Source organism: Pinus tabuliformis, chromosome 4_1, assembly GCF_031772625.1.
Source record: "Pinus tabuliformis cultivar Carrire ecotype Pingquan chromosome 4_1, CPIR1, whole genome shotgun sequence".
Taxonomy (NCBI): domain Eukaryota; kingdom Viridiplantae; phylum Streptophyta; class Pinopsida; order Pinales; family Pinaceae; genus Pinus; species Pinus tabuliformis.
This window is the reverse complement of record NC_142303.1, coordinates 178775055-178799363: the sequence shown is the minus strand read 5'-3', so window position 1 is coordinate 178799363 and position 24309 is coordinate 178775055. Positions and strand designations below refer to the sequence as shown.

At 37.9% G+C, this 24309-nt stretch overlaps 2 protein-coding genes and 2 pseudogenes across 2 annotated transcripts; all 4 read left to right on the top strand.

Moving 5' to 3' along the window:
- Nucleotides 1-8271: 8271 nt before the first annotated feature.
- LOC149174778 (uncharacterized) lies at nt 8272-20912 on the top strand. Its single transcript, XM_089419415.1, has 2 exons — nt 8272-8828; nt 20387-20912. Exon 1 carries the CDS (start codon nt 8358-8360, stop codon nt 8805-8807), a length of 450 nt encoding a protein of 149 aa, XP_089275541.1. The 5' UTR covers nt 8272-8357; the 3' UTR covers nt 8808-8828; nt 20387-20912.
- Nucleotides 9808-11107, top strand: LOC149174781 (uncharacterized). The gene has a single exon (XM_089419414.1). It carries the CDS (start codon nt 9989-9991, stop codon nt 10436-10438), a length of 450 nt encoding a protein of 149 aa, XP_089275540.1. The 5' UTR covers nt 9808-9988; the 3' UTR covers nt 10439-11107.
- LOC149174780 (uncharacterized) lies at nt 13526-14936 on the top strand (annotated as a pseudogene).
- Nucleotides 15379-20379, top strand: LOC149174779 (O-fucosyltransferase 23 pseudogene; annotated as a pseudogene).
- Nucleotides 20913-24309: the final 3397 nt, after the last annotated feature.

Sequence of the window (24309 nt, the reverse complement as noted above, 5' to 3'; positions counted from 1 at the left end):
ACGCGCTCCTGGCTTGAAGTGCGACTTGAGCGACGAGTTATGGAAGCTCTACGACCAGCGCGTGAGGAGACATAAGATAAAATGCGTAGATGGGTTGAGCGACCATGTTTATATGATGAACAACGTGGGGTGTTCATGCTATGAAGCCGACAGTTGGAAGTAATGGTTGAGGGCGTTGGTCGACGAGCCGACCAAGCGCAAGCATGAACAGAAACGTTGGTTGGTGAATTGAATAGGTCGGCCAAGGGAATGGCATAACCGTTGGACAACGTATATATTGTGCGTGAGTTGGAGTCATTTGCATCATTAGATCTTCACTCATCCAACAAGGAGAAGTGCGTAGACAAGGAATAGCCGCAGCAATAAAGGGAAGATGCAGCACGGTGATGCGCCCAACCTTGGGTGAGGCTACACGAGGGAAACACATTGTCTTGGTTTGGGTGAGGGCGCGGGTAGAGGAGCGCCCGTTGGTCGAAGAGTAGGGCATGCACGGGTGTGGGCGCCCGGTTGTTCAAAGGAGCGCCCGACGGTTGAACAAAGGCGTGGGCGCCCGGTTTGTGTGACGACTTGGCACGGGTTCTTGGGTAGCTCAGGGTGAGCACCCACTCGTCGTGAAAGGGTGCACGGTGAGACATTCGGTGAAGCCGGTTGTGTGAAGAGGGTGCCTTGGTGACTTGGTGGAGTCACCCGCCCATCGTGCACGAAGACAAGGTTCGGTTGTGAAGTGCGGAAGGCAGCTCATGTAAGGGTGCGCCCACCCGCCTTGGGCAAGGAAATCTTGGTTGTAAAACGGAGGTGTGACAAGATTGTAAATTTGGCTAAGTATGAAACTTGGTGTTTCCCAAGTATACTTGTAAAGCTTTGTAACATTGAAGATTGTATAATATATTATTTGGGCAGACTCATTGTTTAGGGAGTTGCCCCTCCCTTTATGATGTGCAATTGTGTTCTCGTTTATAATTGCTGATGTTAATGAATGTGTATGGGTGTTCATTGGTATAAAGGAAACATTAATAATACTTGGTTGCGAAACACAAACTAAGTAGGATAAGTGGTTAAGCGTAGTCCACGAACATAAGTATTGGTGAAAAGAAAGTGTTCGGTGGTGCCGCACCTCGCCAAGCGCGGTTGAAAGACTACCGCCGGCTTGGGGGCGTGACAGTTGGTATCAGAGCTAGTCTGAAGACTTGGAGGAGTCTTGCAGGAAGCTGGGTGAAGCAGGTGTGTAAACACTTGACAGTTGGTGACAGGTGAACAAGCACTTGCAGGTGAAGGAAGCTAATTTCACATACAAGTGGAACAAGAGCTGGTTCATGTCTTGCAGGGAACTTGGAGAAGACTGAAAGGCAAAGATAGTGGATGAACCTCTGACAGGTGAATCTAGCCATAATGCAGGTGAAGTCTTCCGGTACAAAGTGTTGGAACAGATGGGTCGTTGGAGTTTTAACTGGGTTTCGATGAAGGCCGAGAACATGAGGATTCGGGAAAGCTATTCGGAACTAAGGAGGGAACTCGAAGAACTCAAAAGCCAATGCGGAAGTACGACAAATGTTGAAATCAAGGAACTTGATTAGGAGATCCGACAAAGTGGTCTTGGTCTTCAAGAGCTCTTGGATGAAAGAGCACGGTTAAGGAAGAAAAGTGCCATGGTGGAAGCCGAAATCAAGCAAATTGAGGAAGAGATAAAGAAGAAGCTTCTTGGTAAGAAGATCGTTGTAATTGAGCAGGAAGAGCTCGACTACATTGACAGGCTAGGAACTCACTACCGAGACAATCTAGAGGATGTTCAGAAACTTAGTTCTATGGAAGTAGTCAATGGACACTTGGTTGGTGCACTTGAGCAGAATGCGATGGAGGACAAGCTTGAAGGGAATCAAGCTAGACCCAGATCGAGTTGCTTGAAAGAGCCAAGCAAGGAAGTGAAGTACCTTAGGAGGAATGTCAAGTTGGAGCACAAGCCAATTGACACTTCTGAGGCTGAATTCTTGAAGAAGGTTGCTGATGTGAGACACAAGATAAAGTCGACAGAAGGAGGTGATGCCTTGAAGCTGAGTTTTGTGCAGGTGACCGTGAAAGGCAAGAGATTTGCAGCTTTGGTGGATTCGAGGGCTACTCATAGCTTCTTAAGCAGGAAAGCAGCAAAGTCTTTTGGGAAGAAAGCGAAGATGGAGAGGGAATGGAGTGCTTTCAAAGTAGTCAACTCTACCATGAAAGCTATTATTGGTGTGATGGAAAACACTTAGGTGAGAGTGGGATCGTGGTTTGGAAAGTTGGACTTGAGGATCGTGGACCTGAATGATCATTCTATGGTGTTGGGCAAGATTTCATGAGACTTGCACAAGCCATACCAATGGCGGACCGAGACATTCTCTTGATCACAGCTGAGGGAAGAACCATGATGGTTCTGATGAATAGAAGGAGTTGCTTGGGGTATAGACCGAGGATGAATTCTATGACTTTGTATCCCAAAGATCCTAATGTGAAGCATGAGGATGTGGAGCAAAGAGGACTTGGGAGTATGACTCAAACAACGAAGGAAGGGAAGTTGATTGACTTTGTTGCAAGAGCGAGGAAGAATGAAGTAAGTGAGAGGGCAATCTCACAAACCTTGGAGCACTTGACAGAGACATCTTCTACTAATGATCTTCACAATGGAGTTGTGAAAGAAGGGAGTCTGAGTACTACTTCAGAAGTAGTGGTTGATGAGGATTATGAAGGTAGAGATCCGGCTAGTATAGTGGATTTTTGTAGGTATGCTATGGGCATATATGACTTTCAGTTGACGAAGGACAATCTTGGAGAGCTTGGGTATACATGTGAGGAGATTGAGGCTGTGCACAGATACTTGAGGACACAACATCAATCAGATACATGGGTGGATGAGAGTTAGGGAGGAAACTTCCTGGCCCTCCTTTCTCTATAGACAACCTTGGAGATGGGTTGGTGCACGGACCTTGTTTGGAAGGGGTTGCATCAACTTAGCAAGGGGCCTTGGGAGGAGGCTTCTTTATGACAGATTGCAGACTTGGATGCAGATGACTAGATGTTGGGATGGAGTCTACATGGGTTGGACATCATGGACAACTAGAGTCATGGACATCAGGTTGGAGACATGGAGCATGACAGTTATGCAGGGACATTATGTAGAAGCATGTGTAGAGGTGTCATTCATGGAAATTCTATGGGGAATGTCGAAGCAAAGGATGTTGTGCAGATGTTGTTGTGACATGGAGATGTATGAGCCAATGGAGAGGTTGTACACTCTTATGCAACAAGGCCATGGGTTGAACATGTTGCAGATGGGATGGAGCTTCCATGGACCTGAACATGGGGATTGGATAGATTCTTGATGAGTCCGAGATGTAGCAGAAGTCAGGGAAAGACTGATGGGGACATAAGGATGTGCATTCTTATGATTTGAGCATGACAGTTGGACTGATCACCCGACTAGTTCGAGTCATGAGGGGTACCAATGTGCAGAGGTGTGTTCATATCAGACTGGGCTGAGGTGATGGTTGGCAGAGGGATGTGACTATCAGGCCTACACTTGACGAGGGACATGCAAAGATGTGTTGTGATGAAAGACTACAGGATGAGGACGAGACATGATGGAGACAGTGGTTCTACATATGTTGCAGGAATGTTTGCAGTATGTGGAGGAGTTGATATCATGGATAAGACTATTTAGATATGGAAATTTTGATCTTGGTGGAGGGCTACCAGGATGGTATTTTGTCGAGGACAACAACGAATTTAGGTGGAGGAGGATGTAAGGACCTGCAGTCCTTGACACGCGCTCCCGGCTTGAAGTGCGACTTGAGCGACGAGTTATGGAAGCTCTACGACCAGCACACGAGGAGACATAAGATAAAATGTGTAGATGGGTTGAGTGACCATGTTTATATGATGAACAACGTGGGGCGTTCATGCTATGAAGCCGACGGTTGGAAGTAATGGTTGAGGGCGTTGGTCGACGGGCCAACCAAGCCGCAAGCTTGAACAGAAACGTTGGTTGGTGAATTGAACGGGTTGACCAAGGGAATGGCATAACTGTTGGACAACGTATATATTGTGCGCGAGTTGGAGTCATTTGCATCATTGGATCTTCACTCATCCAACAAGGAGAAGTGCGTAGACAAGGAATAGTCGCAGCAATAAAGGGAAGACGTAGCATGGTGATGCGCCAAACCTTGGGCGAGGCTACATGAGGGAAACTCATTGTCTTGGTTTGGGTGAGGGCGCGGGTAGAGGAGCACCCGTTGGTCGAAGAGTAGGGCATGCACGGGTGTGGGCGCCCGGTTGTGCAAAGGAGCGCCCGACAGTTGAACAAAGGCGTGGGTGCCCAGTTTGTGTGACGAATTGGCACGGGTTCTTGGGTAGCTCAGGGTGAGCGCCCACCCGTCGTGCAAGGGTGCATGGTGAGACATTTGGTGAATCCGGTTATGCGAAGAGGGTGTTTTGGTGACTTGGTGGAGTCACCAGCCCGTTGTGCACGAAGACAAGGTTCGGTTGTGAAGTGCGGAAGGCAACTCGTGTAAGGGCGCACCCGCCCGCCTTGGGCAAGGAAATCTTGGTTATCGCATGGACGTGGGACAAGATTGTAAATTTGGCTAAGCATGAAACTTGGTGTTTCCCAAGTATACTTGTAAAGCTTTGTAACATTGAAGGTTGTATAATATATTATTCAGGCAGACTCATTGTTCAGGGAGTTGCCTCTCCCTTTATGCTGTGCAATTGTGTTCTCGTTTGTAATTGCTGATGTTAATGAATGTGTATGGGTGTTCATTGGTATAAAGGAAACATTAATAATACTTGGTTGCGAAACACAAACTAAGTAGGATAAGTGGTTAGGCGTAGTCCACGAACATAAGTATTGGTGAAAAGAAAGTGTTCGGTGGTGCTGCACCTCGCCAAGTGTGGTTGAAAGACTACCGCTGGCCTGGGGTGTGACAGCAGAGGCCTAGTAGTCTGCAGCTGAGTGTGCAGACCCCTGCAGCTGAGTGCGCAGGGCGAGTCGAGTCTGTAATCGTGGAAAGAATCAATAAAGAGAAGTTTGGTTATAATTATGTGCATATGTTCTTGGGTTAATGCATGATTGATATAACTTGCAAATATACTGTTTATTTATTGCGCGCACTTGTATGAATGTTTTATGTTGTTAAGTATAACTAAAAGCACTCAAGTAGGCAAAGATAATTAACTAACATTGGAATATAAGCAAGGTCTTGGGTAATAGTGCAAAATGCGGCACAACCCCTGGATAGGGCTGCGCAAAGGCAGTGTATCAGGTCGCGAGGAACGAGAAGGTGCGCGAAGCAACCTGCATGCAAGGAGAAACCACAGACCAGTCGAACTCATCAGACATCTCCAGGGTGCGGAAACCTGGTTCTAGCACCCTCCCATACTACTTCGGGTGAGACCTTAGTCCTCGCTCTGCGGATTGTTGCCGAAAGGGCCAGTAGTACCGAGATTTGTTTAGCTAACTAACTCTGAACTTGGGTCAGGCCCCAACAAGCCAACAACTTTCACTTCTTCATAAAGTCTATGGACAACGACTTTATAATGCACATGAATTTCAATTTCTTCCATTCTACGCCACAACTTGTCCCTAGGGATTATGTCAAATGCTTTTTTGATGTCAATAAAGCAGCAAAATACTTCTTCTTTGTCCTCCCAAACCTTTTCAACAATGTGTCTCAATGTGATACCATGATCCACTGTAGAATGTTTTGACCTAAAACTTGCTTGTCCTCTTACCCTCTTTTTTTTACTTAATTCTATCTTCTACCATGATGCTGAAAAGCTTTGCAAACAAAGGATTGATCATAATTGTTCTATAGTTGGATGGATTATTAATGTCTCCACTTTTAAAAGGGGTATTTCTAGGCTAGTTGTCCAGTCTCTTGGGAATCCTTGCTGAATGATGTTGTTGAATATTTCCATGATGTGCAGTGCAAGAGCATTCATTCCCCATTTTAGATACTCTCCTTGAAGTTCAACCAAGTCCTTTTCCTTTCCTGTTTTCAACTTCTTAATTCCATTCTCCACCTCCTGTAATGTGAAGAGATTTGAATTTGTGTTGATCCTAGGGGGGACTTCGCCTCAAATTCTTGCTCATAGATTTGCCTTGCATATTCAAACCATTGATTGGCTGTAATATTATTTTCAATTTGCTTCTTCCTTGGTTAGTTCCTACCAGAAAAGCTTTGGATTATTTTTGCTTAAATACATTAACTCTTCTCTCGTTGTTTGCATGAACTCATCTTTTTTCCTTTTTAGTATCTGCTTATATAACTTTACATTCATCTTCTCCTTTCCTGCCCTTTTCAAGGTTCTCCTTGCCATTTTGCATTCGTCATCAAACCAAGCATTTACAGGAAAACAATTTGATTTTGATTTCATATTTTTTGCTTTTTTGCACTTCCCAAGTGCACTTTGAATTATATTTGTTAACTCATGATTGTTGAAGATTTTGAAACTAGTTTTCTCCTTCCGAATTAATCTCTCTAACATTGTCTTGAAGACAATACAATTTTCTTGTGTTAGAAGAATTTTGCCCCTTGATAGTGATTGTCGAGAGCATTGGATTTTCCTCCTATGTTGTCTTTCTTATAACCATGATAACCATATATAAATTGGGTTATGGTCTGATTTTAAGTCCCAAATATGCTCTCCAATACTAACTTCATCTATCTTTTCTATCAAGCTTTGTGAACACATCACATAGTCAACGACACTTGCCCCATTGTATGTGTTGCAAGTGAAGTTCCCAGACCTTTTCCATCTATCTAGACCATTGCAAATAATTAAGTTGAAAGCCCCACACAGTGTAAGCAACTCCTCTCCAAAATGATTGCTAACTTTGTCATCTTCTGAACACCTCACCCATTGGGGATTCACCTCTTCAGCGAGCCAAATAGTATTGTTATCCTATTTGCAACAGAGAATGCTAGCTTGATTATTTGATGTTCTAGCATTGAAATCTCCCACTAAAAGAACTTCTCCCTGCTGAGAGTACACGACAATATCTTGTTTTAAAGTTGCATATGGATCCTTGCTGTCAAGCCCCTTATTTTTGTAAGTTTTTGAGACTTGAGGGGCAAAATAGCATGTTGCAATTCTTATGTGATTATCATTCTCTGATATTTTCAACCATAAATATTGTTTATTTGCATCTTCTTTAATTAACTGAATGTGACGACCTTCTTTTTCTTTCACTAAAACTAGTATTCCCCCATATCCTTTGCCATTTTCTGCTACCTTGTTCCAAACTACCAACTTCAAATAACTGTCAAACACAGGAGTTTTGCAACCATCATGCTCATGAGTTTCTGTGAGACAAATTATGTCTCTACCTTCCACAATAGGCCCTAACCCAGGTCCCCTCCTCTAAGGGTAACCTCTACAATTCCAACAAACTAAACTTAGGTAGACCTGGGTAGGATTTGACTGCTACGCAATTTGGCACATAAGACTCAAATTTGAGTCGTCACCCCTTTTTGTCCATGCCACTTATTGTTTTTGTCCCTATAATTGAATTCTTTGTTTTTTCTTTACTGCCAGCTTGCTGCCTTGTTTTTCCCGAAGTCCCAAACACTGCAATAACGACTTTACCCTTGTACAACCATGCCCTTTTCCCTTCATTTCTTGCTGTTCTAATTTTCTCCACTTCATCCCTTCTCTCCTCTTGTTGTTTTTTGGTTAAATCTTCAACAAGGAAGAAGTGTGAGCCTTTCAAGAGTTTATTTTTGCCCAAAAGCTGGTGTTTGTCTTGTACGCTTGCCATGGTGAATTTTATGGGTCGAGGTCTCTCTTCACATATCCTCCCAACCCTTCTTGCTTGACAAATTTTCCATTTCCAATGTAGTTTCTCTTTCAGAAAATCTCTTGTCAAATTAAGAGTACTTTCATTCTTCCCATAATCACTTATTCCCCTAATAATAAAGTTTGTTTTCCTGTCCTGTCTTTCTTTGTGTTCTTTTTCTTGTGCTCTACGAGCACTTGTATCTTCTTCTTCCTCTATCCTTATGTAACCATTAGCGTCTTAAGCTCTAGCTTTGATTTCTTTTGGACTATCTTTCCCAATGTTCCTTTTTGCCTTCTTTTTGGAAATATCTATTTAGTGAGATACTTGTACCTCTTCCTGAATTTGTTTGGAAATTATCACATCCTTATTTAATAATAATAATAATAATAACAAATTTTCAATAGGGAAGTTTCTAAAAGTTTTAATTAAAAGATTTGATTAGGAGAGTACAATTTCAAACCAAACTATTTAATTGCAACGTCCCTCATCTTCATCGTTCTCATCCTCTGGTTACGGTTTGATAATAGATTTGGGGTTTAGGGTTTTAGTCATGGCGAAGAATGCGTTGCGCCCCTCCTTACCAGTATCCCCTGTTTCTGCTTCTGATTCAGCTCCTGCTTCTACTTCCACTACTAAAAAAAGCAAGAAGCCCGACCCAGCGGAGCTGTTAGCTCTGTACGAGGCTAAGGGTTTGAACCCCACCGAGGCATCCCACCAGGCCATCAAGGACTTGCAGAACGTCATCTCAAATCTTTTGTATAGCCGCGCACGCTCCTCGGAACGAGACCAATCCTCTCAGCAGGGCATCTCTTCAAAGATCGACTATATCAGCACCCGTCTCTCCTTGCTGGAAATGAAGGTCGATACTAAGCCCGGCATAGCCCAGACCTTGGTTCTCAGAGTTTCAGCCAGTGCGCTTGTACAGGCCACGCCTCACTTTTTTAGGGCTGCCTGCAACATATGGTCCGGCTTTCGAAACTCCATGAAGGGAAATCCATAGCGCCGTGATTCTTGATTGAGGGTTAGTTCGCTACTCTAACCTGATGATTTTTTAATCAATTTTTTGCATAGCTTATTTTTAGGGTCATGTCTTGTTTCATTACTTCTCAGTGTTTTAGGTTTGTTAAATATAGTTATATGGAATGCATATTCCATTTACATTTGGATTACCATGCCACAAAATTAATTTGTTTCGAAGGAATGACAGACAGAGTAGCTTTGTGTGTTTTGAAAAGAGCTTTCCATGGGCTCACATCACTTGTAAAACATTAATCACTTCCACACATATGCTACCCAACTTTTAAGGACATTGCTGGATTTAACTGGTTTGAGGAATTTGGATTTCCTTAATCGTGGCTTTGAGTAATGAAAAAATCTATTTACCTCAAAAATAAATAAATAATAATAATATATATATTACATTAATTAATTTGCATCTTAATACTAATTTTTATATTATTGAAGTTTTGATATTAATGATGTTTTATATGTTGTTTTCATTTTATAATTATTATAAATATAAAAATATTCACAATATATTAATCACAAGACCTTGAACAATATGAAAACTATGATTTAAATTTTCAGATAAATATTTAACTCACGTTTAAATAAAATCCCTTTATAAATATTGTATAAATTATTTATTTTAAATTATAATGATCTTGTAATAAAAAATAAATTAAACAAGAAGTTTCGATGTTATTTATATATAATATATAACAGTTACCATTTCAAATTAAATGGGCAACGATAAACTAATTACCACTTAAAGGGGTGAGAATAAAAGCATTCATGTGACCTTCAAGCTTTGTACTATCTAGTGTTTGGTTATATGTTTTACGTGTACATGTGGCATCACCTTATGAATACTATGTTTCATAATTTTGAATATTATATCTGGGTTTGGGTTGTGAAACTCGATTGCATTATATAGGATTGTTGTGTTATTAGGAGAGTACAATTTCAAACCAAACTATTTAATTGCAACTTCCCTCATCTTCATCGTTCTCATCGTGTGGATGCGGTTTGATAATAGATTTGGGGTTTAGGGTTTTAGTCATGGCAAGAATGCGTTGCGCCCCTCCTTACCAAACTATTTAATTGCAACGTCCCTCATCTTCATCGTTCTCATCCTCTGGTTGCGGTTTGATAATAGATTTGGGGTTTAGGGTTTTAGTCATGGCGAAGAATGCGTTGCGCCCCTCCTTACCAGTATCCCCTTTTTCTGCTTCTGATTCAGCTCTTGCTTCTACTTCCACTACTAAAAAAAGCAAGAAGCCCGACCCAGCGGAGCTGTTAGCTCTGTACGAGGCTAAGGGTTTGAACCCCACCGAGGCATCCCACCAGGCCATCAAGGACTTGCAGAACGTCATCTCAAATCTTTTGTATAGCCGCGCACGCTCCTCGGAACGAGACCAATCCTCTCAGCAGGGCATCTCTTCAAAGATCGACTATATCAGCACCCGTCTCTCCTTGCTGGAAATGAAGGTCGATACTAAGCCCGGCATAGCCCAAACCTTGGTTCTCGGAGTTTCAGCCAGTGCGCTTGTACAGGCCACGCCTCACTTTTTTAGGGCTGCCTGCAACATATGGTCCGGCTTTCGAAACTCCATGAAGGGAAATCCATAGCGCCGTGATTCTTGATTGAGGGTTAGTTCGCTACTATAACCTGATGATTTTTTAATCAATTTTTTGCAGAGATTATTTTCAGGGTCATGTCTTGTTTCATTACTTCTCAGTGTTTTAGGTCTATTAAATATATTTATATGGAATGCATATTCCATTTACATTTGGATTACCATGCCACAAAATTAATTTGTTTCGAAGGAATGACAGGCAGAGTAGCTTTGTGTGTTTTGAAAAGAGCTTTCCATGGGCTCACATCACTTGTAAAACATTAATCACTCCCACACATATGCTACCCAACTTTTAACGACATTGCTGGATTTAGCTGGTTTGAGGAATTTGGACTTCCTTAATCGTGGCTTCAGAAGGCTATTATGATGTCAAACATGAGCTATTTATTTCAATTTCTAATTTGAAGGTATCTATGTTGGAAACTGGAGGAGTAGAAAAAAAATGTGCCACTTCCTCAGCTCAGGGAGCAGAACTGTTTATGTGGGAATGAAAGAAAAGCCCTAATTTTGGTTAATTCGGGGAAGGGGTGAGTTCTTGTTGACTTCCTTGTGCTTTACTCTGCCTTGGCATATTCAGAAAACTCTACTGATATTATTTGCAATGTAAATAAATCCTATAAAGAAAATAATAATTGCTCGAAAGTGTGAGGAGTATCGACCACCCAACTGTCTATTAATGGGAATTGCTGAGCATTAAGTTCAGTACTCACCCAGGGTCATGCTGGGGAGTCATGCCAGTTATACTCACTACCATTTAATCTCGGATTTGATATGTCATATTTTGGATGGGTTGGCTATCTCTGCGGATGACGGAATCTTGAGTTTCACAACGTTCAATGCACTCGACTTATTACATAGCTTGATGGTACTGGGTTACGCCCAACATAAATTAGGGCATAGATCATCCCACCTTATCCAGATAGTAGAATGTACTTAAACTTTTTCATTCCAAACAGATGGATATATATTTCTTAATAAATTATTTTTTCTGTTACTGGCTTTTGCAAGTATATCTATATAACTGGCTATGTGTTATGAGCAATTTTGAGCTTTGGGATAGAGAAACATTATCTCATACTTTCTTAACAGATTTGAGTTTTGGGATAGAGAAACATTATCCCATATTTTCTTAACAGCTGAGAGTTAGAGTAATTATCTAAAAGTTTGAGAGGTCAAGATTTGGGGGGAGGAAACCAAATCTTTATGGGAATTAGAGGTATTGGATTCTGTAAATTTTCCTTTTTGGATGGGTTTTATTTTCAGCAACCATCATCAGGATGAGTTTTATTTTCAGCAACCATCATCAAGGAGGAAAGTTTGTTTGATATTTATGTTTTTGTGGATTTATTTTTATTTAATACCTTTTCAACATTTTTGGATAACAATATTCTTTCTTTTTCTTTGGATGGCTGATTGGCATATTTTTAATCCACGCATTTAGATTCTTTGGATGGCTGATTGGCATATTTTTAATCCACGCATTTAGATTCTTTGGATGGCTGATTGGCATATTTTTAATCCACTTATTTAGATAAAGTTACTTGTATACTTTTTAGCTTTTTAGTTAAGGTTAATGAGCTTTGTTTGTTTGGGGTAGTTCAATTGGCAGTGGCAGTGGAAATGAAGTCTTACCGTCTAACCACCGTCTAACCCAATTGGAACTCTTAGTTTCAAAAATCTTGTCCTATCCTCCATCGGGGTGAGAAGTTGAGAAGTTGAACATGATAAAGATGTAGTCTTACCAAACTTACAAATAATGAACTTTGTTTGTTTGTATGTATTTTTCTGTGTAGTCATATGTATAAGAACGAATATCCTATACATGCCCTAGTCATTGGTGGAATCAATATAATAAAAAATGGAATTTTCAGATTTGGAATCCATTTTTTTTCATGAAAAATCATTTTTTTTTCTGATAAATTTTGATTTATATTAATTTTAACAGATATTTTGATAATATTAAAAGAATTAGTTTAATTTATCTGAAATCGGTCATGCACGGACTAATTTAATTTCAACACATATTTTGATAATATTAAAAAAATTATTTTAATCTATCTGAAATATATTATACAGGGATTATTTGAATACTAAAATCTATAGAAATGTATATATATTCTATATTTTTTTGGATTCAAATTAATGATCTTTTGGGAAAAATACATATTTTTAATTATTAAATCTATTTAATTAAAAGTCAGTATGTAAATCTTAACAAACAAATTAAAAGAATTTGTCTCGAAAAAATTGAAAAAAATACCTAGTTGTTGTATAACCTGTAAAGTTGCTGGTCCAAAATGCAAATTGACTCTGTCCTTACTATTCCCTTGTTCATGACATGCGAATAACCCAAGTTAATAACATGCAAATGAGAGACTTGTTCACTTTATTGCGCTGAGAGGCACATTTCTACAATGTAGTATGAGGGTGATGTGTGATTTTGTCCATGTTCAACGTGGAGTTGACATGCATCCCTTCATCCCTTTTCTCCACTTCATCCCTTCTCTCCTCTTGTTGTTTTTTGGTTAAATCTTCAACGAGGAAGAAGTGTGAGCCTTTCAAGAGTTTATTTTTGCCCAAACGCTGGTGTTTGTCTTGTACGCTTGCCATGGTGAATTTTATGGGTCGAGGTCTCTCTTCACATATCCTCCCAACCCTTCTTGCTTGACAAATTTGCCATTTCCAATGTAGTTTCTCTTTCAAAAAATCTCTTGTCAAATTAAGAGTACTTTCATTCTTCCCATAATCACTTATTCCCTTGATAATAAAGTTTGTTTTCTTGTCCTGTCTTTCTTTGTGTTCTTTTTCCTGTGCTCTACGAGCACTTGTATCTTCTTCTTCCTCTATCCTTATGTAACCATTAGCGTCTTAAGCTCTAGCTTTGATTTCTTTTGGACTATCTTTCCCAATGTTCCTTTTTGCCTTCTTTTTGGAAATATCTATTTAGTGAGATACTTGTACCTCTTCCTGAATTCGTTTGGAAATTATCACATCCTTATTTAATAATAATAATAATAACTTTTCGATAGGGAAGTTTCTAAAGGTTTTAATTAAAAGATTTGATTAGGAGAGTACAATTTCAAACCAAACTATTTAATTGCAACGTCCCTCATCTTCATCGTTCTCATCCTCTGGATGCGGTTTGATAATAGATTTGGGGTTTAGGGTTTTAGTCATGGCGAAGAATGCGTTGCGCCCCTCCTTACCAAACTATTTAATTGCAACGTCCCTCATCTTCATTGTTCTTATCCTTTGGATGCGGTTTGATAATAGATTTGGGGTTTAGGGTTTTAGTCATGGCGAAGAATGTGTTGCGCCCCTCCTTACCAGTATCCCCTGTTTCTGCTTCTGATTTAGCTCCTGCTTCTACTTCCACTACTAAAAAAAGCAAGAAGCCCGACCCAGCGGAGCTGTTAGCTCTGTACGAGGCTAAGGGTTTGAACCCCACCGAGGCATCCCACCAGGCCATCAAATCATTTTGTATAGCCGCGCACGCTCCTCGAAACGAGACCAATCCTCTCAACAGGGCATCTCTTCAAAGATCGACTATATCAGCACCCGTCTCTCCTTGCTGGAAATGAAGGTCGATACTAAGCCTGACATAGCCCAGACCTTGGTTTTCGGAGTTTCAGCCAGTGCGCTTGTACAGGCCACGCCTCACTTTTTTAGGGCTGCCTGCAACATATGGTCCGGCTTTCGAAACTCAATGAAGGGAAATCCATAGTGCCGTGATTCTCGATTGAGGGTTAGTTCGCTACTCTAACCTGATGATTTTTTAATCAATTTTTTGCAGAGCTTATTTTCAGGGTCATGTCTTGTTTCATTACTTCTCAGTGTTTTAGGTCTGTTAAATATAGTTATATGGAATGCATATTCCATTTACATTTGGATTACCATGCCACAAAATTAATTTGTTCCGAAGGAATGACAGGCAGAGTAGCTTTGTGTGTTTTGAAAAGGGCTTTCTGTGGGCTCACATCACTTGTAAAACATTAATCACTTCCACACATATGCTACCCAACTTCTAACGACATTGCTGGATTTAGCTGGTTTGAGGAATTTGGACTTCCTTAATCGTGGCTTCGGAAGACTATTATGATGTCAAACATGAGCTATTTATTTCAATTTCTAATTTGAAGGTAACTATGTTGGAAACTGGAGGAGTAGAAAAAAAATGTGCCACTTGCTTAGCTCAGGGAGGAGAAGTGTTTATGTGGGAATGAAAGAAAAGCCCTAATTTTGGTTAACCCGGGGAAGGGGTGAGTTCTTGTTGACTTCCTTGTGCTTTACTCTGCCTTGGCATATTCAGAAAACTCTACTGATATTATTTGCAATGTAAATAAATCCTATAAAGGAAATAATAATTGCTCGAAAGTGTGAGGAGTATCGACCACCCAACTGTCTATTAATGGGAATTGCTGAGCATTAAGTTCAGTACTCACCCAGGGTCATGCTGGGGAGTCATGCCAGTTATACTCACTACCATTTAATCTCGGATTTGATGTCATATTTTGGATGGGTTGGCTATCTTTGCGGATGACGGAATCTTGAGTTTCACAACGTTCAATGCACTCGACTTATTACATAGCTTGATGGTACTGGGTTAGACACAACATAAATTAGGTCATAGATCATCCCACCTTATCCAGATAGTAGAATGTACTTAAACTTTTTCATTCCAAACAGATGGATATATATTTCTTAATAAATTAGTTTTTCTGTTACTGGCTTTTGCAAGTATATCTATATAACTGGCTATGTGTTATGAGCAATTTTGAGCTTTGGGATAGAGAAACATTATCCCATATTTTCTTAACAGATTTGAGTTTTGGGATAGAGAAACATTATCCCATATTTTCTTAACAGCTGAGAGTTAGAGTAATTATCTAAAAGTTTGAGAGGTCAAGATTTGGGGGAGGAAACCAAATCTTTATGGCAGTTAGAGGTATTGGATTCTGTAAATTTTCCTTTTTGGATGGGTTTTATTTTCAGCAACCATCATCAGGATGAGTTTTATTTTCAGCAACCATCATCAAGGAGGAAAGTTTGTTTGATATTTATGTTTTTTGGATTTATTTTTATTTAATACCTTTTCAACATTTTTGGATCAACAATATTCTTTCTTTTTCTTTGGATGGCTGATTGGCATATTTTTAATCCACACATTTAGATGCTTTGAAAGGCTGATTGGCATATTTTTAATCCACTTATTTAGATAAAGTTACTTGTATACTTTTTAGCTTTTTAGTTAAGGTTAATGAGCTTTGTTTGTTTGGGGTAGTTCAATTGGCAATGGCAGTGGAAATGAAGTCTTACCGTCTAACCCAATCGGAAGTCTTAGTTTCAAAAATCTTGTCCTATCCTCGATCGGGGTGAGAAGTTGAACATGATAAAGATGTAGTCTTACCAAACTTACAAATAATGAACTTTGTTTTTTTATATGCATTTTTCTATGTATTCATATGTATAAGAACGAATATCCTATACATGCCCTAGTCATTGGTGGAATCAATATAATAAAAAATGGAATTTTCAGATTTGGAATCCATTTTTTTTCATGAAAATCCATTTTTTTCTGATAAATTTTGATTTATATTAATTTTAACAGATATTTTGATAATATTAAAAGAATTAGTTTAATTTATCTGAAATCGGTCATGCACGGACTAATTTAATTTCAACACATATTTTGATAATATTAAAAAAATTATTTTAATCTATTTGAAATATATTATACATGGATTATTTGAATGCTAAAATCTATAGAAATGTATATATTCTATATTTTTTTGGATTCAAATTAATGATCTTTTTGGGAAAAATACATATTTTTAATCATTAAATCTATTTAATTAAAAAGTATATATAACAAACAAATTAAAAACAAAAAATTGAAAAAAATACCTACTCTTCTTAAAAAAAATGTTATATATAAATAATTTTAATCAATAAATGCAAATTTATTGAAATAAATAAATCCACTATTGTTATTTTTTGCAAAGCTATAATTCTATATCCATAATAATGAAAGTGTTAGTGACTCGATCATCTTTTTGGGAGAATGAGCAAAATGACATTAATACTTCCAAGTCTATTAAGTTGATGGTTACTATTACAAAAGTTTCCAAATCGTCATAAAAATGTTCGACAAAGCATAATGTTTACATTTATGATCACAAAATATGATTGAGGTTGTATTTGTGTTTACGTCTATGTAGTATAATATTAAATGTGGCAAAGCAAAAAACATAAAGCAAGTAGTATTAAATGTGGGAAAGCAAAAAACATAAAGCAAGTAGTAGATATTATTTATATAAGTAAATAATTCTTTTTAAATTAAAAATAATTATATATATAATTAAGATTTCAAAAAAAAATTCATGAATACGATTTTTATGACACTGTCATGTTGTTTATTATATATATATATATATATTGGTAAATATTTTTTTTATTAATTAAAAATAATTATATATGGTTAGGATTTTTGAAAAAATAAATAAATACCGGTAGTTTTTTTTTGATATTTAGGCAGATAGGCCTTCCTTTGAAAGAGACTTTCGTCGTCCTTTTGTTTCTAACGCTGACACTTGTTGTCCACATTCAGCGAGCATAAAGCCCCTAGGATTCGATCGCCTCTTCTCGCTCCATTGTTTCAATTCCCTCTGCAACGCCTTCGTTCGCATAAGCAGCATGAATTCCCGTAATTTTTCCGATGTTTTCGTTGTGGCTAAGGGGAGTGGGCGGCGGTGGACAGTGGAAAGGGATATGGCACAGCTAGAACAATGCAATACCCCTGAAAGCGATCGACATACCGTTATTAAATTGGAGGGTAAACACCCTTTTCTTTGGCACGACCATTGGCCTGTTCTTGATTATGCCAGAGTCTTTGAATGCCTGGTTCTTGTTGATAATTTGTCCGCTGAAGTCTCCAGAGTCGTATCCAAGCTAAAGAGCTTAAGCTCTCGAACTGGAATTGATCAGGATAAAATTAGAATGAGCCCATTCATATTTCAACCCAAATATGTGGCGGTTCATATGAGAATTGAGAAAGACTAGATGATCCATTGCAAGAAGCTTGAGATGAGGTCCAGAGCTAGAAATGGAAAGGACTTGAAAATTTGCAGTAGTAAGGAGGAAATAATGAAGAGGGTTGCTCACATTCCTGGACTGGAGAAGCCCTCTGTTGTTTATCTCGCTGTTGCCGACGATCTTTTAGAGGACAGGGTGCTGTTAGAGGGATGGAGTGACTTCTTAGCCCCTTACGAAAAGAAGAAACTGGGTGTGTTGGATATCTACTCAAAGTGTCCCTATCTCATTCAATGTGCAATTGATTATGAAGTATGCCTGCAGGCTGATACATTTGAGGGGAATAACTTTTCTACATTTTCGAGTCTCATAGTGTTGCAGAGGACCATGAGAATGGATAGCGCAGAGGATTGTGAAGGTTCAACTGTGGCTTCTTATGCTTACAACATTGAAGGCCCTGCAGGAGGACTTGAAAGATGGGCAACCAACATGTCGGATTTGAGCCTTGCTGCTATTAGCTATGGATCTAATGAGGTCTCTTGCCAGTGAAAGACTAGAACCAGATTGTTCAATTTTAAGCAGATTCAGGTTTGAATCTCAACAAGGTGATTTTCTGTAACATTATTTTGTAAGCTGTATGCTACAAAGAAATTTCCTGGTCAATACCTCTTGCAGAAGCTACAGTTTATGTGCATTTTGTATGATTCTTCCTCACGATCATGCTCTTCAAATATGATCTAATAGCTTTTTAACAGAGAATGGGAGATTAATGGTGACTAAATACCAATTGGTGTTGTTCAAAACAAATTGTTATATACTATTGTTAAATTGGGTCTATATTTATTTCAGAATTAATGAAGTTTGTTCTTGAAGATGTTTATTCTAAGCGACTATTTTGGATATTTGGCAATTGCATATACAAAATTAGATGGTTTGACTCTAAAACTATAACGAACGAGGACCCTAGCCTGTCTTTGCAATGCATCTGGCTATTTCTGGTTGTAGTAGAAAGGGATTGATTTTCCTGTCATCAAAATAGTTGAGCAGAGACTATAAGTGAATCTTTTTTCCCTGTAAAAGCGGCCGAAGACAAGTTCCTGGAGAAAAGTTTAAACAGCGCTGTCATTAACTGTGTTGTAGAGCAGATAAGACTGTATTTTTTATTATAAATGCCGAACAACTTCAAGGTTCTCAGCTTCAGAGTGGACAAGTCCTGAATTTGCCATTTGCCAGTATTGTTGGTGCTCCTGGTTCAGGGCAATTAAACCGTATGCCAATGCCAGCATATGGCCTGGGTGCAACTGAATCTAATGTACCAGAAGGAATTGGACGGATGTCAACTGTAGACTATAAGAGCCAGAATGTGCACATTCTCCAAGGAAATGATTATTCCATTTCCAGTACTGTTTGTTTATCTTCCCCTTTAACAACATCTGATTTTGAAGGTGGAATGAACATTTCAAGAATTAAAGCAAGCACTATTTAGTATTGAGTAGTTAGGTATACTCTGTAGTTGGGCCCCAAAATTTTTTAGGAGATGGAAATGCATCACAATGTGATGTTGAATTCTTGTCTGTGAAAAGAATATGTATACATAGTTTTTAGAATAAACTTACTCGAGAACTATACCCTAATTTTATGATGAACCATTTTAGTTTATATTTGTATTAATCATAATACCTCTGTCGTAGCTTGTGTCAAACCGTTATACTTGTTTCCAATGATCCATAACAAAATACAAATTACAGATCCTAAAAAAAGATATTCAATTGGTACAAATGATGTGCAGGCATTGCAAAGTTCCATCTTCAAAATGGCTGTTTGATTATTTTTCCACACAAAAATATCTTATGCACTGCAGTGTCCACCTTCTTAAGAGCAGATAAATAATTCCAATTTGCAATCACAAAGGATGATCCAGTTTTATGTTGCCTTCCCATGTCATGATTGGTTGCTTCATCATCCCCAAGAATTTTTAGCAGATGGCAATGCATCTCAATGTGTTCTGGAAATCTTGTCTGTGGAACGAATATGCATGCAGTTTTTAGACTAGATCAAGAACCTACTACAGAACAATACCCTACTTTTACGTTGAATCATTTTAGTTTACACATGCATTAATCATAATAACTATGGTGTAGCTTGTGTCAAACTCTTATACTTGTTTCCATCTTCCAAATGCCTATTTGATTATTTAATTCCAAACAAAAGTATCTTATCAACTGCAATGTCCATCTTCACAAAAGCACATACAGTAAATCATAGCTGTAGGTTATGATATCTTTACTGTGTGCATATGGATGCCTAAGTATTTTCAGTTGAAAAGCAAAGCTACATACTAATTCTCCATGGCTTAACAAAGATGTTTCTTCAAATGTATCTAGCTTAGAGAAACCTAGTATTTGAAAACTACTTAACTAAAATCTTTCCCTCGCCTCTGGTGAAACTGTCGTTGAAATTCGCTGTTCAATACTGGAAAACTAAGAGGCATTTCTTGGTTATTTAAACCACAAGGGGAACTGACACATATGGTGGAAATGCGGATCAAAGTGGAAGAATGATACACTGCCTTGCAAATGCTTTCAGCATTAACTACTTGTGTGCTGATTAATTCTTTAAAGTTTCTTCAGTTTTTCAGCTCAGAGTTCATGTTTGCTCAGTTTTACCAATTTTTTTAGCTTTGGGCTTTTGAAAAGTTGCACCTCAGGATCTATGTTTGCTCATTACCAATCCGTTAGCTTTGTTACTAATTTCTGTAAGGAGATGCTAACTTTTGTCACCTGTTACAACTGAGATCTACCTCTAAGCTACAGGCCAAGTGGCCCATCATTTTTTTTTCTACGTTAATATAAACTGGGTTTTTGATGATTGTAATAACTTTTGTTTCTCTTCTGTGGGAAATTTTGTGCAGGAGTTCAAACGGTGTATATAAATAGAAAGATGCAGAAAGTGACAATCACGGGATATGTGAAGCTGAACAAGGTACTGAAGAAAGTGAAAGGCACTGGGAAGCGTGCAAAACTGTGGCCATACATGCCATACAGCTCGGTTACCCAGCCTTTCTCTACTCAGAATTATGACAAGAAAGCCCCTGTTGGGTTTGTGAGGAAAGAGAGCTTCAACACCAGTTCTGTCTCCAACCGCCAAGATGATCAGTACACTACTAACATGTTTAGTGAAGAATTTCTGCTATTCTCTTGTAATCTATAGGCCCCCAAAGCTCCTCATAGATGAGAATATTTGCAGGATGTTAATATTGTTGTAAGTTTGTAGTAGATGTGGAATGACTAACTTTTGTGCTGCTTCTCATCTTCAACAACAAGAGTTTCTGTGGTGAATGAAGGGCTTACATCCTGAAAGCAGAATCCATGTCCCGCCTTGTGAAGCAGCTTTCCACTGTGATAGCGATCTTTATAATGTCTCTGGTAAATCCTTTAGACTGCTATTTCATTTTGTAATATGATGGGATTCACTCTACGAGATTAGGGGATTCACTCTACAGAGTCCATGTCATGGCTTGTGAATCAGCGCTCCACTTATGTTTATTTTCTCTGTAATGACCCTAATAAATCCTATAGAATGAGATTTCATTTTGTAATATGATGGGATTTCACTCTACAAGATTGGTTTCAGTTTTACTTGTATTGTGGTATATGAAATTTCTCAGTTTTACTTGTAATAGGATGGGATTTCATTCTGTAATATGATGGGATTTCCCTTTGCAATATTAGCTACTAAATTTTACTTGTATGGAAAGATTACTACTTTCTTTGTTCAATATTTTATTTTAATTGTATTCATTTCTGTCTATTATATTATATTTTATTATAATTTTGTTCATTTCAGTCTATGATATTTTATTCAATTCTATCACATTGTTTTTCGAAATTATAAAATTAAAGGCAGCTTCCTGTTTTTTGAAATTAGAAATTATAAAAGCAAGGCAGCTTCTGTTTTCTGTCATTAAAGCTATCTTTTGATGCAGATTAAATATACCATTTTTAAATATTTAAAATTCAAAAATATTATTTAAATGCTCGATTATCACCAAGCTTCTTGACTTTAAACTTTTATATCGCCACTAGTGTCATCCAGCTCATGGATCCACATTAATAAAGTGGATATAGTTAAGACAGGTATATGGTATATGATTTCATATTGATAAAGTATTTCCAATGAATAGAGGAGTATAATTTGAATTTAAAGTGGGTGTTTTTCCATTTTCAAATAGGTATGTAGATACAGAACAATAGGCATTGAGATACAACGTTCTTTTATAATAAAGTAAATTTAATTGGAACAACTTTTACTTTGGGATTTTATATTTTTTAATCTTTTATCACATAATATCATAATTATAAAAATTCAACAATTCCAATTTAATAATCCTATCGGCCTTGCTTTGTACCTTTGGGACAATCGCTAGTTCTATGTTGCTTATACATTATATATATATATATATATATATATTGCTAAATAAGTTTTTTTATTAATTAAAAATAATTATATATAGTTAGGATTTTTGAAAAAATAAATAAATATTAGGAGTGTTTTTTAGGCTCACATATTGTTTTTGAAAAAAATATTTGGTGTTTTTTGAGACTAGTAAGTGGTTTGCCAATTAAAAAACTAGCTACAATCATGATTATATAGAAAACTTTTTAAAGATTCAAGATTTCAAGGAGGGAAATGCCTTTTACATTGACATGATTTTCTTTGAGTTGATATATTGTTCACTGGATTCTTGGATCAATGCCTTATTGCTTGTGGCCTCACTTTTTGGATTCTGTCTTGTGTGAAGACCACTTTGAAATCATTCATGTGAACCTTAAAACTAGATTGTGAAGAACTCAAGCTTAGTTGGTTTTTTTCCTTGCTTCAAAGATAAACATTGTACAAAATATTAGCTTGATGAGTTGGTATATTTTTCATATATTTTCCATGCCATTCTTCTGCAAGAAAAGTTGGTCATGGATAATCCAGATCATGTTTCTTTTGGTAGGGCTTTTGCTTCAACTTCTTTTGATAGGGAGCTAGCCATTTTCTGTGGTAATGGATTTATTGGTGCTATTTAAGAGACTTTTGCATGGGTTTTGTAGGATTTAGTGGGGGTTTATGGGATTTTCCTTCTGTTGATTGCATGCTTGATTCACTGTTGTCTTACTCTGGAGACACCTTTGGAGAGGAGAGAGGCTTGAACCTATTCCTAAATGTATGGATTTGGTAAGGATTGTGAGGTACCTTGATTACTCAAATTTCTTTTTCTTTATGAAACTTTCCCAAATCATTTTCGCTATTTTTGGGAAGGGTGTTCTTTAGACAATTCCTTGGTATTCATTGGACAATCCCTAATAAGACACTCTTATCCATGATAATGTGTGCATCTAAAACGAACATGCTCATAATCTAGGGATTGCTTACAAGCATTATCTTAATAATAAATGTCTATGGAGGTTGGAAGAGGATGAAAGATATTCATATAAATGTAGGTCCAAGTATACGATGTGTACCTCCTCTCTTAGTAGCCTTTGATACTTTGACAAAGTTATCGATAACCTCAAGGGTTTTCTCCTCCCAATATTCCTTAGTAAGAGAAGAATTGTACCCAAACTAGGGTAGAAAGTAAATCTTCTTTCTCTGGATTATATTGCTCATTCCAAAATTGCATGAGGACTTTACATTGTTAAAAAAATACAACCCTCCAAAACACCTTGATTTGTCTTCCAAATTAGAGAAAATCACTCTGAAGAATCTTTCTGCCCCTGTATTCAATTCTGTTTGATCATGCAGAGTCCATTTGTTTTAGATCCACCTAATTAAAGACTTTTTAGAAAGCCATACTTCAATGAATTTGCAGATCAAAGTGTGATCTTGTGTATATTGGATATATTCTTCAATCTTGCTAGATTTAACTTCATATTTTGGATTTTGCATTGCTTTTGTTAGACAATGCCCTGGATTTCTGGCTTGCCAATGGAGGTTTTGTTGTGGAACTAAAAACCCCATTTTGCCCACTTGCTCTATGAAAAGGATGTTAAAGATGAGATTGAATAAAAATACCAATATATCCAAAAACATTATGAATTTTTGAAACAATCCAGCTAAAGGAGGGGATCAGAGCTTCCTCTTACAGAATCAAGATTGGACGACAATGTACAAGAAACCTTGACATTGCAAAGTGTAAAATGAGCCATCCATGCTTAGCTCTGAGATAAGGGGCTGTGCCGCTTCCTTTAGCCACATTATTTCAAGAGTTCACAACAATTTTGGATCTATTGGTATTCCCCTTCAATCTCCTAATCTTCAACATTCTTTTCATAGTAGAGCAGCTGGGCGAAGTGGGGTTTATGGTTTCATAGCAAAAAGTCCAATGGGTGCACTCGACAAACTAGAATTCCAGGGTGTTGTCTGCTAAAAGTAGCGTAAGATCTAAAATATGAGGTTAAATCTAGAAGGATTGGAAAAATTATCTAGTATATGCAGCATCACACTCTAATCTACAAATTCATTGGATTATGGCCCTTTGGAAAGTCTCTGATTGGGTGGATCTGAAATACATGGAACTTCCATAGTCAAATAGAATTGGAGCTAGGGGCAAAATGATTATTTAGTCATTTTCTCCTGCTTGTAAGATAGATTAAAGATTTTTGAAGGAGGGCTGTATTTTTTTAGAAATGTAAGGCTTTTCATGAGATTTTGGAAGGAGCAGTTTAATTTGGAGAAGGAAGACTTCTTTGCTTCTTCGGTGTGGGTACAACTCTTTTCTCTTCCCAAGGAACATTGGGAGGAGGAAACTCTTGAAGGCATTAGCAATACTATCGACAACTTTGTCAA

Coding starts and splice junctions, on each gene's coding strand:
- LOC149174778 (XM_089419415.1), top strand. CDS start 8,358: ATGGCGAAGAATGCGTTGCGCCCCTCCTTACCAGTATCCCCTGTTTCT.
- LOC149174781 (XM_089419414.1), top strand. CDS start 9,989: ATGGCGAAGAATGCGTTGCGCCCCTCCTTACCAGTATCCCCTTTTTCT.